The sequence below is a fragment of the Coturnix japonica genome, chromosome 5 (assembly GCF_054131305.1).
Source record: "Coturnix japonica strain WE chromosome 5, WE-NBRP24, whole genome shotgun sequence".
NCBI classification, from domain to species: domain Eukaryota; kingdom Metazoa; phylum Chordata; class Aves; order Galliformes; family Phasianidae; genus Coturnix; species Coturnix japonica.
In genome coordinates, this window is record NC_140667.1 from 3,380,902 (window position 1) to 3,396,065 (window position 15,164).

Genomic DNA, 15,164 nt, shown 5'->3' on the forward strand with positions numbered 1-15,164 from the left:
CGGGGCAACCGGCACTATTACACTACCGGGGAGGGCAGCGGAACAGCCCGCCCCTAAAGCCGCCCCTAAAGCCGCCCCACCGCCTCCGCCCATGGGTTGAGGGCGCTCCGCCAATCAGGCACCGCGGGGTGGGACGGGTGATGCGCGGAGTTGGCTGTGGGGTTTCTGTGCCGGTAGCGCGGGGGGCGGATGGATAATCGATATATGAACTGAAATCAGTGGGTCGGCACACAGCATTGAGAGCCGGGTAGCATAAGGTGAGTGTTAGAGCCAGGCCAAGGTGTAAAGATTTAGGGAAGATGCTTTTATTCTCGTCTTTGTTTCCAAGCTCCTTGTATTGAGGGCTGTATAGGAGTTTTAAGCAAGCTGTGCAGCTAAAAGATCCATTGAAGAACCAGCTGGAATAACACCAAATGTTTTCTTTCACACAGAACACCATGGCGGCCCATCGGGAGAAAAAACACGAAGAAAGAAATCACAAAAGCACCCGGAATGGTGCTCAGGTTCCTCAGGCACAATGGGGGAGAGCTTGGTGAGAGAAACTCAATCAGCATTGTATTTCATGTTGGTTCTTTCTTTTATAGGTGTCACGTTGCTTTTGAGCTTTATGCTGTTAGAAAGAAATGGCTGTGGTGCTAATGATGCAGCTGGAAACAGCCATGGTTCTGTTCTTGGTTACAGGGAGGTGGACTGGTTTTCCTTGGCGAGCATTCTTTTTCTACTTGCATTTGCACCTCTGATTGTGTATTACTTCATCATGTCCTGCCACCAGTATCAGTGCTCTCTGACTGACCCACTCATCAGCTTGCTCATGGGGAATAAGCATCTGTCTGACATCTGGAGCAATACCCCTTCGCTGACCTACACGGCTGTTGGTATCTATGGTGCTTGGATTGCTTTCCAGGTGTGTTGCTGAGTTATGAGTAAGTGTATCAAACTAGTTGTGGAAGGAATGCAATTTTCTATAGGCAGACTGTAAAAGAGTACTTAGTTATAACAGGTTAAATTAGAGGATGGGGACCCAAATCTAGTTGCAGCAGTCCTCCTTCCCCACCAAATAAGGGCTATAGTCATATATGAAGTGCATCTTTACAGTTGTTTAGTAGGTGGGACATGTTTATAGTGTAAAAACACAATAGCTCATCTTACAATATATGTTGATTGAGTAGTCGAAACTGCAGAGCATTATCTTCTGTTATGTGTATGAAGCAGCATCTGTGGTTTTTATCCTGTCCCTTTTGAACTGTTCATGTGTCTGTCACTTCTAGGTGATTTTATATGTGTTTGTTCCTGACTTCTGCCACAAGTTTATTCCTGGCTATGTAGGAGGTGTACAAGAAGGTGCTGTCACTCCTGCTGGTAAGCTTTGCCTTGGAATATTCTGCAACCTACTCATATTCTTTTTGAATGATAGCCATTCTGTACTTCATCTTTAATAGTCTCTTTGTATCTGGAAGAGGCTTGTAAATGTTTTCACTTTCCATATGTTTATAGTAATCCGACAAATCATTCATCTTTTAGAGTAACTTGTAGAATTTCTATCTCTTAATGCTAGTAAAACTATTGGTTGTGCAATTAGGTGATTCATGTCTAAAGAAAGCTCAGCAAGCAGCATAACAGCAGTGGAAAAATGCAGGTTGTAAGCAGTAAAATTACAGACCAACAGCAGGCTATTGCTAGTATCTGACAATGCAGTCACACCCATTTTAGCCAAGGTAACTTGCAAAATCTGAGCAAAATGTGTGATGTGAGCAAAGGGTGATGTGAAACCTTAGTAAATTTCACGTGAGGTTGCAAATCCACCATTTTGTGAAGAGAGTGAAGAAAAAGCTTAGCCTAAGAGGTTATAGCAGAGTATAATGAGACTCAGAAAAGCACTGCAAGGTTGGGAAGTTGATGTTCAGGGCAGGTAAGGAGAGTTGGCTCTTCTACAAGCACTGGGATGTTGAGCTTCTGGGTACTGTATGAATGTCCATGCTAATAACTGTACTAATGAACTATCAGCTCTACTGATTTGTTTTTTCTTCTTCACATTTTAGGTGTTGTAAATAAGTATGAAATCAATGGTCTCCAGGCTTGGATCATTACCCATGTACTTTGGTTTGCAAATGCCTATTATTTCCACTTCTTCTCACCTACCATCATTTTTGACAATTGGATTCCTCTGCTGTGGTGTGCCAATATCCTGGGATATGTGGTTTCCACATTTGCGATGATTAAAGGCTACTTTTTCCCTACTAATGCCAAAGATTGGTACGTGTTTTCCAATGATATGAGAGTACTAGGAAATCAGACATGTGGCTGGGCCATTGTAGAGCTGCGATTCCTTACATGCAGCATGAAACACAGAGGATGGTGCACGTCAAGTAGTTGTTGCAGCCTCAGTGTCATGAATATATGTCTTGCATGTGCCTAACAAGTAAGGTTATTGTTGGAGTGCTGAAAAGTGATAACAAGTTTAAACTGGGATGCCCATGAATCTAAAATTGACCTTTTACTAATGAAATGCTTTGGCTGGATCTATTTGAGTGATCTCATACAACATGACATGGTTTTAGGCTTTCTATCCCTGTTACACCTTGGGAAATAATTTACTATGTATAATTGGAATACTAAGCACTTGTATATATTATAACTACATAAATTTCTAATCTTTTGTATTTTCTAGCAAATTCACAGGCAACTTCTTTTACGACTACATGATGGGGATTGAATTTAACCCGCGAATAGGAAAATGGTTTGATTTCAAGCTGTTCTTCAATGGACGCCCTGGTATCGTAGCCTGGACCCTGATTAACCTTTCTTATGCTGCTAAACAGCAGGAGCTGTATGGTCACGTAACCAACTCAATGATCCTTGTCAATGTCCTTCAGGTAAACTGGGAGGAGGAGAATAAGATATCAATTTGAAAATAAACTACTATTAAAGTAGGAAAAATTCCTGCACTGAATTTGAACCTACACTGTTCTTCCTGGCCTGACCAATACCATGCAGTGATGATGTGCTGGGCCTTGCTTCTTTGCACATCTTTATTCAGAAAGCTAATGGGAATAATCCAGTGTATCTGTTAGTACAGGGAGAATAGCAATGTTACTTATTTTGATTAATGCTGCTTTGCTTGCTTGTTGTTTTTTTAGCTCTATAAATGTAGCGTAGTTCTTCCTGTATATGCTATGTTCCTCTTGGTACCCTATCGTTGAGGTGTTAAAAACAGGTTTGTTTTGAGACAAGACAGTACAGAAAGATCAGGTTGATACTGTTAAACAGGATGTCAGGTGACAGCGTTACATTATTAATGTACAGTCATTCTTTTTCAGGGTATTTATGTTCTGGACTTTTTCTGGAATGAAGCCTGGTATTTGAAAACCATTGATATCTGCCACGATCATTTTGGATGGTACTTGGGCTGGGGAGACTGCGTTTGGTTGCCTTACCTCTACACTCTGCAGGTAAAGATAGGGGACAACTGGCGTTTGGGATAAAAGAAAAGCAGCTTTCCAGAAACATTCTCTCTAGCAGATGGCTGTTTGTTATTTAACTTCCTTACAGCTTCCATGTTATTACTGATAGGATGAATTTTCATGCTTATTCTAATGCTCTTATTCTGGGCTGTTGTGGGTCAAAGAATTTGTCTGGCACTGCAGGTGTGATTTTTTAAAGTAAACCACTGAATGTCTCTGTTCTGCCTCACAGGGTTTATATTTGGTTTACCACCCTGTTGAGCTCTCCACAGCTAATGCCATCGCGATCTTGGTGCTGGGCTTGGTTGGCTATTACATCTTCAGAATGACGAACCACCAGAAAGATCTCTTCCGCCGTACCAATGGCAACTGCAAGATATGGGGGAAGAAGCCCGACTACATTGAGTGCTCTTACATGTCTGCGGATGGGACCAAGTACTACAGCAAGCTGCTGACCTCGGGGTTCTGGGGGTGGGCACGCCATTTTAACTACACTGGAGATCTGATGGGCTCCTTGGCCTATTGTCTGACCTGTGGGTTTGAACACATCTTGCCTTACTTCTACATTATTTATATGACTATTCTGCTAACTCACCGTTGCATTAGGGATGAACACCGTTGTTACAGCAAATATGGGAAGGATTGGAAACGTTACACTGCTGCAGTACCCTACCGGCTCATACCAGGGCTGTTCTAAGGCTGACACAGAATCTGAGGGAAATAAACTTTCTTTTAAGTGAAAAGAGCTTATTCGCACAGTTAAACTAACAGAAATATGTTGGAAATTACACAGCTCCCTGGGGAACAAAAGGCGCCTGAAAAACTATCCTTAATGGAATGTGCTTCTAATAAGCAGGTAGACTGTTTAAAGTAAATGAAACAAGGAACGGAATTGACCTTTTTAATAGACATCTCCATAAAGATCTGTTTTACCAGGAGCTCTTCTTTCCTCTCTCTGAACTACCTTGGAATTGAAGAACAGTTGCATGCTTTTAGACACCTGAAATCTCTCCAGTGCTGGGAGGAGGCCTCACTCTTCACAACAGCCGAGTACTTGAAGCCAGTAACCAGTGAATTAGAGTAGGAGGAAAACAATGTTGTGATTGCTTCAGGAAAGGAACATTGTGGTTGTTAGTGACAGTCATAACCTATGTTGGGTAATGATCTGAAGGAGGCTTTCGTTTTGCTTTTGAAGAGGTTAACCTAGGAAATATCTAAACTAGTGTTTCAGGAGTTGGGTGTAATCTAACTTGAGTTCTTTATGCAGGCTTGTATAAGATGGGATGGCTCAATAATTCCATTAGCACTGGAGATATGTGGTCCGTGATCAAGTGGTTTTTATTGTGATACTGAAACCAGACTTGCTTTTTGAAGCTACTGAGTATAGGCTGATTTCTTACTGTGGATAAAAAACTTTGTTCACTGTCATTTTTATCTAAAGTAACATTTGATGTTTGTAATGGTTTGAGAAATAAAACCTTAGTTTGACGACAAAAAATATAATATACAGCTGATTTTCCTTTCAGCTCTTTTTCTTGTTAATAGTTATCCTTCAAGGTTACAGGATTCTAAAGGAGCTCCTCGAAGAGCAAATTGAAGCATGCAGAAAGGAAGCAGAGGAAGGGGGAGATAGAGTGTGGGACTCAAGGGCTGGTGGAGCCCATTGCTTGCTGGCACCTCACTGCTAAGGTTGATTTAGATTTCTCAGCCTGCTTGAGACCACATACTTAGATCCTTTTCTCGAGTAGCCTTGGAAATTGTACTGACAGCTGTTTGTACAAAAGCTCTTTAAATATTGCCAGAAAATCTGAGCTCTAAATTACCATAGCCTTGCACAGCATGACATGTTCCTGTCTTTTCACTGATAAATCCTGGATGACTGATGGAAGAAACTGCCCAGTTAAGGCCAGTAATAACGTCAGCATTTAAAAAATAAAACTGGGGAATTTACTTGGAATTTACTTTTTACCCTAAAAATTTAATTGGGGAATTACCTGATGCAGAATTAACTGCAGCTGTTGAGAACTTTACCCTGCAGATAACCTCGCTGCTGCAAGTGAGGATTCTTCAATGGGAAATTGTGAAGCTTGTGGCAGGGAGCAATTAGTTGTGAGGTGTTTGTCAAGGTGCCATTGCTGGGTTAAATTCTCATCCTGGTTGATGTGAGCATGACAGATCCTGGCTCTTCAGGCTTTCCTCCTTTCCATACAGAGCTTCATTTCTGTCTGCGTGACACATAGACTGCATCAGAGTGAACTGTGTGTGTATGGGGATCATGCTAAGGCTTATATTTCTTATGAATAAATGAATTTGGGGGAAGCATTACCAAAAACTATCCGTTCTGTAAGCTTCCTGTTAACGTGGCATGTCAGCAGTGCTCTAAGCCACCTGAAACCGATGTCAGCCTTTAAAACTGAGTCATTTAAAAGACAATTGAATGCAGATAGAGTCATATACGTGCTACATCTTGTATGGGCATATTTGGATCTTTTGCCTTCAGAATGCCAATATGTGTTCGGCCCTGAAGGATTTTTGAGTGCATTAGGTTAACTTTGGCTCTGATATTTCGTATTTATTAATACTGTGCTATAACTCCGGATAATTATTTGGAGCAGTAAAGAAGTTCAAAGCGTGGTGGTTTAATACATTTACTTTGGACTATTTCAGGGAGAAAAATACCAAAAGCCATTGAGCAGGGTGCAGCAGGCTGAGGGGGAATCACTACCTTCCAGCAGATAGCCGCTATTGACTGTAAGTAGCCCATCTGTAGGTGGCCAGCGGGAGGGCTTCCCATGTTTAACAACCTGTATTGCTGTAAGGTGGCACTGCTGGGGTCTGATCTCTACCTTTCAGCATAAGGAAGGCTTCATCAGCCGCACTTTGCCGGTTGTCTCCCTAACTCCTGGCCCCGCCCCGCGTGCCGGTAACCAGGAAGCAGGAAGCAGCGGCGCTGGGCTGGCGGCATGGCCGGGGGCGGCCCGGTAGTGAGGGGCTCAGGGTGGGCTCTATGGGCCGGATAGCAGCCGTAGGGGCGGTGAGAGCCGGGGGGAGGGTGGCTGGTGCCGCCGGGGGGTCTTCCCGAAGTATGGGCTCACTCGGGGTTGGTGAGGACGTGAGATCCCCAGCCCACCCCTACAGTGTTAGGTGACCCTCAGTGCCACATCTCTATGTGTGTATGGCGAGAATGGTGCCTTGCAAAGAGAGAAGTATCACCGTACTTCATCCAGTGTTTGATGATGGACCTTTTGTTAACCAGCAGTGTAAAAAGCATTGCCATGGGCCTCACCGACCTCATGTGCACGGCTGCCATAGCGTCTGCAGAGAGAAAGATGTGCCAGTGCTGCCAGGACTGCACCCAGATGCTGAAGACCCCAGCACGTGTGATATTGTGAAGGCTACGCAGTAAGTGTGTGCTTTATGTGGGCAAAGTTCTAACATAAGTGTTTCGTTTTCCATTCTGGGTGTTGAAAAACGTTAGGGCTCTCGAAGTGTATTATTTTAAGCATTTTTGTCATAAGCAATAATGTTTCAACCAAGTCTGTTCTGTATCGAGGCTCAGACCAACTCCTTTTTGCAAGGCTTTCATTGAATTTGAGGTGGAACTCTTGAGCAAGGCTTACAGAGATGAAATCTTTCATGTGTGGTGCAGTTTGAATGGGAAGATATTGAAGAGTTAAGTCAGTTTGGTTTTTTTTCCTTGTTTAAGGTATGGAATGGTGGAGCGGTGCAAAGAGCTGGTGGAAGCAGGATACGATGTTCGACAACCAGACAAAGAGAATGTGACTCTTCTTCACTGGGCAGCAATAAACAACAGACAGGATCTGGTGAAGTAAGCTCTGTAGTCCACGTGAAAGTGCCTTGAGCATTCTGTTGCTCTTGATTGTGAGTGCTTCAAGCCAGTGTGTGTGTGCTGTCAATGATGTGTAGTTACTACGCTTCCTTTCTGCACTAAATTAGGTTCTAAGTGAAGTCATTAGGATTTCCTGGATTTGTTTTGTTTGATAGAGATTGAAGTTGACTTTTAAGGGGCTACTTACTGTTTTTACTTGTTTTCTCAAAGCAGCATCCTTTTCTACAGAAGTATTGTCATCTATTTGCTTTTCTAGAGGTAACTTATTTATTACAAGCTACTTGGTATTACCCTTATGTTATCATTGGTATTTTTGTATTTTATTATGTGTTATTCTAATCTTGTTCTGTTGCTATTATGCAGATACTATATCTCCAAAGGTGCAGTGGTGGATCAGCTAGGTGGAGACTTGAATTCAACTCCCCTTCACTGGGCCATTAGGTATGACTGTGGTGATGTTAAATTGATATGTGTTTCCTTTGCTAAATTACACAGAACTTGATAGCATATCCATAATTATACTGGGATCTGTTCTCTGACTCTCAACAGCTTTTCAGGCCACCAGGTTGTGTTATACGTGTGTCTGTACTTCAGGCAGGCGAGCATTTTGAACTTGTCCTAGAGCTGTGCTAGTCAGAATTGTCCTCTTAGGTCCTAAGAGCATGGCCAGCAGGTTGAGGGAGGTGATCCTGCCCCTCTACTCTGCCCTGGTAAGGGCTCATCTGGAGTCCTGTGTCCAGTTCTGGGCTCCCCAGTGTGAAAAGACAGGGATCTCTTGGAAAGAGTCCGGTGGAGGGCCACTAAGATGGTGAAGGGCCTGGAGCATCTCCCCTGTGAAGAAAGGCTGAGTGAACTGGGTCTGTTTAGCCTTGAGAATAGACTGAGAGGGGACCTGATCCGGGTCTATAAATATCTGAGGTGGGGGAGGCAAAGTGCCGAGGCCAGACTCTTTACAGCAGTGTGTGGAGACAGGACAAGGAAATAGACAGAAAATGGAGCATAGGAAGTTCTGCATGAATGAAGGTGACACTTTCATTAAGATTTCAAGCTTTTTGTTATTGCTGTAGTTTTATATATCATTACAGACAAGGACACCTACCCATGGTCATCTTGTTGTTGAAGTGTGGAGCAGATCCCAGTCTTATTGATGGGGAAGGATTCAGCAGCATTCATTTGGCAGTGCTGTTTCAACACGTGCCCATTGTAGCTTACCTCATATCGAAGGGCCAGGTATGTTGCTGATATCCCAAGTGTTATTTTCTGCTTACAAGTAGCTGGTTGTACTCTGAAAATACCTTGTGGACTTAGAATTTTATCTCCTAAAGTACATGCATGTGTTTAGTATTTCCCTGTGCTATATGTGCTATGTTTATGTACTGATATATGATCTTTTTTTTGTAATAAACCACTTTACTTATCCCTTCTTATTTTTTTCTTATCCCTAGAACGTAGACACAGCAGACTTCAATGGATTTACGCCATTAATGTTATCAGCACAAAGAGTGATGGGGTAAGTGGGGAATAACTATAAAAGAATCTGTTGTCCACTCATTCCTGGGTGCAGTGCTGCATCTTTTCTTCTATGAACTTATTAGAGTGACAGGTTTTTCTCTTCTAGTTGTTGTAAAATACTACACATCCAAGATGCTGGAAATGAAGGAGCTAACTTGGCATAGTAAAGAAAGACCCACCCCCCAAAAGGGATGTCTTAAAGTAGTTTAGTTTTGCAGCTGGACCAGGTGGATGCATCATTGTGCTTTCCTTGAAATGAAGGTGAAACAAAGGATGAGTTCTGTTTTCTAAACTTGGGTCTGTTGCTGATTAGCTTGTTGAGAGATTAAACAGTTATATTTGCTGTTACATTACATCAGATGTTAGCAGTGTTTTCTGTTAATAAGGTGTACAAAAGTTTCCTCTCTAGTGTAGCTTATGTTCTGCTTATTAACTCTGTTTTCATTTAGACCAGAACCCACAAGGTTTCTGCTAAAGTTTAACCCCTCCCTCAATGCTGTCGACAACATTGAGAGGAACACTGCGCTGCACTGGGCAATAACGTCAGGAAATGTTAGTGCAGTGGAGCTGCTGCTAGAAGCTGGTGCTAACATGGACATAAAAAATGCCAAGGTATAGTTTCTTTCCTTATTTGTGTTTCTTTCATCTTTGTGGTGTTAAGAAGCCAGTAAGTTCTGGAAGAAGCCAGTAAGTTCTTGTTTTAAACTCATTTCATTTCTTGTTGCTGTTACAAAGGATGACATTCATGTGTTAAGCGTATGACCACATAAACTTTGTTGTTAAAGGGAGAGACAGCGCTTGACCTAGCAATTCAAACTCAGAATCGCTTCATGGTTTATATGCTAGTGGAGGAAGAAAGAATCCGAAGCAGAAGAAATAACAGGTTACTGAGAATAATGGAGAAATACGAGGTAATATCACTAATGGAAGGAAAGCTTCAGCATTCTGTGTTCAGAATAAAATGTAACTTAACTCCATACTGACAACAGGATCTTCTCAGGCTTCCAAAACCAGGCACTCAAAAATGAAACTGTTTAGAAGCACCTTCCTGTTCTTTGGGTGTGCTTTCTCCCCCTCTTCCCACTGTTGTTTCCCTCTCTCCTTATCCCCAGTTATGAGATGTTTGCTACCTTTGCTACCTATCTTGAGTCTCTCAGCATTCATTATTATGTGATGTGAATGTTATTGAAATAAATCCTGCTTGACTATTTTGTTGTCTTTTAACAGCTATTCCTGCTGCTGGCATCTTGCTTGACTTTGATGTGGGCCATAGGATACGTAATGAGCTTAAATTCTGAGTCTTGGCTTCTGAAAGGATGTCTGCTTTTCTTTCTGCTGGTTGGGATGGCTCTGTTCGTGAGGTTTGTAGATTTCTCCCTTTCTATGTGTTTATTGTTAATAGATGCAATATGAAGTTTTAAGTCTGTACTTTGTGATGATCGATTTGGGATGAAAGAAAAACGCTCTTTTATTTTCACCTTCTTTCAGGCATTTTGTGGGATTCAAGAATCTGAGGTATCTTCCCACAGCACTGATGCTGAGTTCCATCTTTTGGATGTCCATGACGTGGTTTTTCTGGTTCATGCCTGATATCCTTTATACTGGAGGAATGCAGTGACTACAATGTTCCCTGTTTGGGATCATCCAGTGATGTATTTTGGTATTAAAGCTGAATAACACATGCATCACACAGTGCCGTTTTAAAAGCATCTCTTATGTATAAATAACAATGATTCAGCAGTTGGTGGCATTTATGCTTCTGCTTTAAAAACAAGTAAATAACAACATCAGGCAAACAAATCTATTTAAATCCCATGGAAGCAGATCTTCCATTCTCCAGTCTGCCCTGGAATCTGCGTGTTCAGAGGTCAGTACATAGTACATTCAGTTCTGCCTTTCTTTGAATAGGCCTTTGAACTGATGAGTGCACCTATTTAATTGTCTACTCTCACTTTTCAGAGCCTTCTTACACAGAAGGCATCTATTTATTGATTAAGCTTTGTGAGAGGGAAGGCCATTAGGGAGGAACTTACAATGTAAATAATTTAGTACTAAACCAGCTATAATATATTGCTACTCCATTTTAATTCATTTTTAATTACTTCATCCTTCATGTAGGTTTTTTTTGGTACTGTTTCCAATTAAGACCTTAATGGAATTATCATGATTAATTTTGATGAACTGATCACATATATTCCTATGAGAGATACACGTGTGTGCATGTTGCAATGAAAATCCTGTCATTAACTGTTGCTCTGTGAAGTTCTAAGGTTTTCTTGGTGTCATCTAAATTAAAAGAAGGCAGGAATTCTAACTGTAAGGTTTTAAGGTAGATGTTCTGCACAGCAGTATTGCTAAGGGTTGTGGCTTAGTGAGGTGACTTTCTGCTCTTACTATCAAACACCTGGTCTGAAATGCCACATTGATTTGGCAAACAGTGGTAGTAAGTGGTGAGAGAATATATTCCTTAATGTAAATGTTACATGTAACCAATACCATTTTTGAGATCCCTGTCATGTTCAGCATTGTGGGTCTGCTTTATTTTTTCTACAAAACCTGGAGGACTGATCCTGGATATATCAAGTCTTCAGAAAAAGACAAAAAGGAGGTAAGCTGTGACATATGCTGCACCATGGCTGCGCTTCTGATCGATTCATTTTTCACCAAATGTATCTTTGTTAAACTTGAAAACAGTGAAAGATATAAGTGCTTAATGTCTGCAAATGGCCTCACATACAGATCTTGGTAGGTGGCCATAAAATGTGATCCAAATGCACACAGAAACTGTTTTATCTTTCAGAACATCGTAGCTCTTGCAGAAGCAGGGTGCTTGGACTTCAGAACGTTCTGCACGTCCTGTCTTGTAAGTAAAGCTTTGATATTTCTTTCCTGTTTTTATTTTTCCCTCAATAGTAGTTCAGTGCAATGACTGTTTTTCTCCTCCTTGTCATGTGAGTGCTATGTAGGATGATGGAGGTAAGTTGGAAAGGTACATACACTGCTTGTTCTATGTTAGGCTTCATTTTCTTACTTATGGTGATGAAGAACCTTTAGATCATTGGGTTGCATTCTTAATTTAAAATCTATTTTCTGTAAAATCTAGAAAATTCTTATGTGTTCTATGTTTGAGGCCCACTATATAGTAATAGTTATAATATATAGTAGTGCCCATCAGCTTTGATCAAAGCAGATGCTTTTGCTCTGACTATATTCCTTTCCTTTCTTCTCACACAGGTAAGGAAGCCTTTGAGATCTGTGCATTGCCTTCTTTGTGATTTGTGTGTAGCCAGATACGATCAGCATTCTCTGTGGATTGCACAGTGCATAGGTAAGAGTGTTTGCTTTATCGAATTAGAAAACTCCATGCCTTAAAAGATGCTGCAGAAATAACGTTTGTCTACTTAAAGAGCAAATCTGGTGCAAGAACACACTGGAGAGACTAAAGGGGTTACTGAGAGTTGCCAGAAAGAGTTGTATCTGATATAAATCTATTTTCTTAAGGACTAGCAATTTTAAGAGGCATCAAGGTGAAGCAATTTAAATTGAATAGTATAGATTTTTCAGTTGTATAAGACAGCTGTGCAGAGCTGTGTTAGCATAATGAGTCCTCATCCAGCTAACAGCTGATGTGCTCTAAAATAGAGAATAATGCTGGATGACTTTATCAGGACTAATTCTGTTATATAAACTGAAATGGCTTACAGGAGAAAGTTGGGAGAGATCAGCCTTGTCAGACTCTCTTGAGGACAGCAGAGATGATAGTAGAAAATGCTTTACATTCTTCTTTTTCCTGTGAGGTGAAGGAGAGATACTGCAAAATCCTTTATGTCATTGTTGTTTTTTTCCTTGCCTCAAATATAGGTGTTGGAAACCACCATTACTACCTACTGTTCCTGTCTTTCTTAACTGTGACCAGTGTCTGGCTGCTTTATCAGACTGTTCTGTGTATGTATCAGTGAACTGATTTTAATTTAGCTGTCAGGGACCTGTCTATAGTTCTTATTCCTAGTGAGCATAGTATCTCAATCTAATTCCATCCCCATTGCAGGAGCTGGAACTGAGTGATCTTTAAGGTCACTTCCAGCCTAAGTCATTCTGTGGTTCTGTATTGTAGAAAGGAGTCAGTGTTCAATTTAGAGTAAAATGAACCAGTTGTTTGAATGTTCCTTCTGTGGGTGATGTATACATAAAGTAAAGAGTATGCAATGAGAGCAGCAAGCAGTTACGCATCCATGGGAGTGTTTTTAAGTGGGAAGCGGTATTTCTTGAGCACGCTGATATATAGTATTCTGCACAAATATTCTTTGCTTAGTACATGAATGGTCTGTGTTTAAAAACATAATGAAATGATTGTCAATCTTGTCAGATTGGTCACAACACTGTGAAACAAGTTACCATGCAGATGGAGCATGGACGTACTTGGTGCAGATAACTTCTTGCTCTCCTTGGGTGTCCTACGTCTTTGTCCTAGCCTGCTTCCATGCTGTATGGGCCTTATTGTGGCTAACTATTCAGCTTTACCAGGTATTATTTTGCTTCAGTTCATATTCCTCTCATAATGAATTACCACATGAACACATTTCACTAAGTGATTTGTTGCCATAAATGCATTGCACCTGATTTCCTATCCTGATCTTTAGAGATAAGTGAGGTGTTATAAGGGAAAAAGATTGTTTTCTATTGCACTGGTCCCTCTGTTATTACACCTCTTGTATCACCTTCCAATTGTGTTGATCTTTTTGACTGTGAAACATATTTAACTAACAAAGCTGTTGTTACTGCCCCAGAGTGGCATGCAAACTTAATAGTGCAGTTAATTCCAAGTTGAAAATATCATGGCAGAGCTCAGCAGTATGTTATTCTATTGCCACGATGAAATCATGACCTGAATTTCATCCCAATAAGGAAGGGCTGTTAAATTTCTTTCAGTTTGTTGCTCTCCAAGAGGGTGTTGGCTGTGCAAATGAGATTAAGAGCTTTCTGAACCATCTAAGAAACAGCTTTTTAATGTGGCATAAGATTCTTGTTCAGCCTAAGTGAATTTTAAGGACTTAAAAGTTGATCTTAAATGTGGCAGGAGTTACTTAGTGGTTAGATATGGCCAACTTCTTCCCAGTCCCTCCCCTTTAACAGTTATCTTTTGGTATTGCCAGCATTGAAATCTGTGATGTTCATGTTTCAGCCCTTACTTGTGTTTTTCTTTCTCTAAGATTGCATTCTTGGGACTGACTTCGCATGAGAGAATGAACCTTCTGATGGACAGCAAATCTTCTAAGCATCCTGTTTCACTCAGGAGAAATCCATACAAGTAAGTGCTGTTGTAGAGTATGGTGTTTTAACTGTATAATGTCCCTTCAGCACTGGCCTGTTTCACTGTTGTATGAATGCAAAACTGGGGCAGTCTATGGGCATGCTGGTCGTGTCTGTTCTGAGTTATGCTAAGAGGAAGAGCTGGACCTCATTTCCCTTGCAGAGAACTTCCTTGACACTACAGAATAAATTGTCATCCTGAGAGCTACTTTGGTTCTTTCTATATGGCTGTATCAGCACCAGAGTCAGTCTATTGCTCCAATTAGTGGGAAAGACTTGGGAAATAGAGAGAACAATGTCCTGGAGTATATTCATCATCCTCTGTGTCTGTTCCTTAGATCCAGAGAGAGAACTTCATTATGAACCAGCCCTTTCTGAGTTATTTTAGCTCCGTGAAGAAATGACTACTGAAGTTCCCCTATTATACTTAAAAATCCTTATTCCCTTGTGTGCCAGCAGATGAATTCTTACTTAGTATTAATTTCAAATGTTTGAGTTGAACTTAATCTGATATCCCTCTAAAATATAACACTGGTTAAAGAGTGTCAGCAAAGGAATGATGCTGAATAGAACATTCTTGTGTTTCTTCTATTAGAGCTGTCTTTGCTGACAGTTTTATACCTTAAGTACTGCTTCCTAGGGAACACATTTTTAATGCCTGCAGTTATCTTTTGTTAGGTTTATTAATGAATATTTGTCTCATTTTCAGTCTTGGATGCTTCCAGAATCTTGCAGACTTCTTTCAGTGCAGATGTTTTGGTATGGTCAAACCCAATGGAGTCGACTGGACCAAGCAATACAACGTTAATGTGATAAAGAAGATGAACATTCATTCTGTATGAATTCTTACTTGATTCCTAAAGCTGCTGAGCTGAGAGTTGAATAAAACTGGATGTTTTGTTAATTTTTATATTCTTCCAAAAACTGCTTGTTTCTATTTTTTTATTGTTCTAAATAATAAACTTCAGTTTAATTAAATTCAGTATAAAAAATTGGCCTGTAACTGGTTATCTTACATTGTGAACAGAGTC

At 40.8% G+C, this 15,164-nt stretch overlaps 2 protein-coding genes across 6 annotated transcripts; both read left to right on the forward strand.

Moving 5' to 3' along the window:
- The first annotated feature begins 135 nt into the window (after positions 1-135).
- DHCR7 (7-dehydrocholesterol reductase) lies at positions 136-4,959 on the forward strand. Its single transcript, XM_015863367.3, has 8 exons — positions 136-257; positions 432-532; positions 682-904; positions 1,269-1,359; positions 2,040-2,253; positions 2,669-2,873; positions 3,318-3,449; positions 3,694-4,959. The coding sequence occupies exons 2-8, from the start codon at positions 438-440 to the stop codon at positions 4,156-4,158; spliced, it is 1,425 nt and encodes a 474-aa protein (XP_015718853.2). The 5' UTR covers positions 136-257; positions 432-437; the 3' UTR covers positions 4,159-4,959.
- A 1,431-nt stretch (positions 4,960-6,390) lies between these two features.
- ZDHHC13 (zDHHC palmitoyltransferase 13) lies at positions 6,391-15,125 on the forward strand. 5 transcript variants are annotated; one of them, XM_085548111.1, is made up of 18 exons: positions 6,391-6,442; positions 6,718-6,863; positions 7,168-7,290; positions 7,525-7,569; positions 7,675-7,752; positions 8,397-8,541; positions 8,757-8,821; positions 9,273-9,435; positions 9,609-9,734; positions 10,051-10,184; positions 10,312-10,412; positions 11,307-11,431; positions 11,624-11,686; positions 12,058-12,151; positions 12,685-12,768; positions 13,190-13,347; positions 14,034-14,131; positions 14,843-15,125. In XM_085548111.1, exons 6-18 carry the CDS (start codon positions 8,413-8,415, stop codon positions 14,973-14,975), a joined length of 1,473 nt encoding a protein of 490 aa, XP_085404237.1. In that variant the 5' UTR covers positions 6,391-6,442; positions 6,718-6,863; positions 7,168-7,290; positions 7,525-7,569; positions 7,675-7,752; positions 8,397-8,412; the 3' UTR covers positions 14,976-15,125. The 5 variants fall into 5 exon arrangements, with proteins under 5 accessions (XP_085404237.1, XP_085404238.1, XP_015718846.2 ...); XM_085548112.1 differs by having other exon boundaries at positions 6,721-6,863; XM_015863360.3 differs by lacking the exon at positions 7,525-7,569.
- The last annotated feature ends 39 nt before the right edge of the window (positions 15,126-15,164 follow it).

What these genes read in the sequence shown, in the direction of transcription:
- DHCR7 (XM_015863367.3), top strand. Translation starts at nt 438, where the DNA reads ATGGCGGCCCATCGGGAGAAAAAACACGAAGAAAGAAATCACAAAAGC. An exon ending in GCACAATGGGGGAGAGCTTG is followed by an intron (nt 533 to 681) that starts GTGAGAGAAACT and finishes TCTTGGTTACAG; the next exon opens with GGAGGTGGACTGGTTTTCCT. An exon ending in TCCTTGTCAATGTCCTTCAG is followed by an intron (nt 2,874 to 3,317) that starts GTAAACTGGGAG and finishes ATTCTTTTTCAG; the next exon opens with GGTATTTATGTTCTGGACTT.
- ZDHHC13 (XM_085548110.1), top strand. Translation starts at nt 6,637, where the DNA reads ATGGCGAGAATGGTGCCTTGCAAAGAGAGAAGTATCACCGTACTTCAT. An exon ending in GCTTTATCAGACTGTTCTGT is followed by an intron (nt 12,769 to 13,189) that starts GTATGTATCAGT and finishes CAATCTTGTCAG; the next exon opens with ATTGGTCACAACACTGTGAA. An exon ending in CTCAGGAGAAATCCATACAA is followed by an intron (nt 14,132 to 14,842) that starts GTAAGTGCTGTT and finishes TCTCATTTTCAG; the next exon opens with TCTTGGATGCTTCCAGAATC.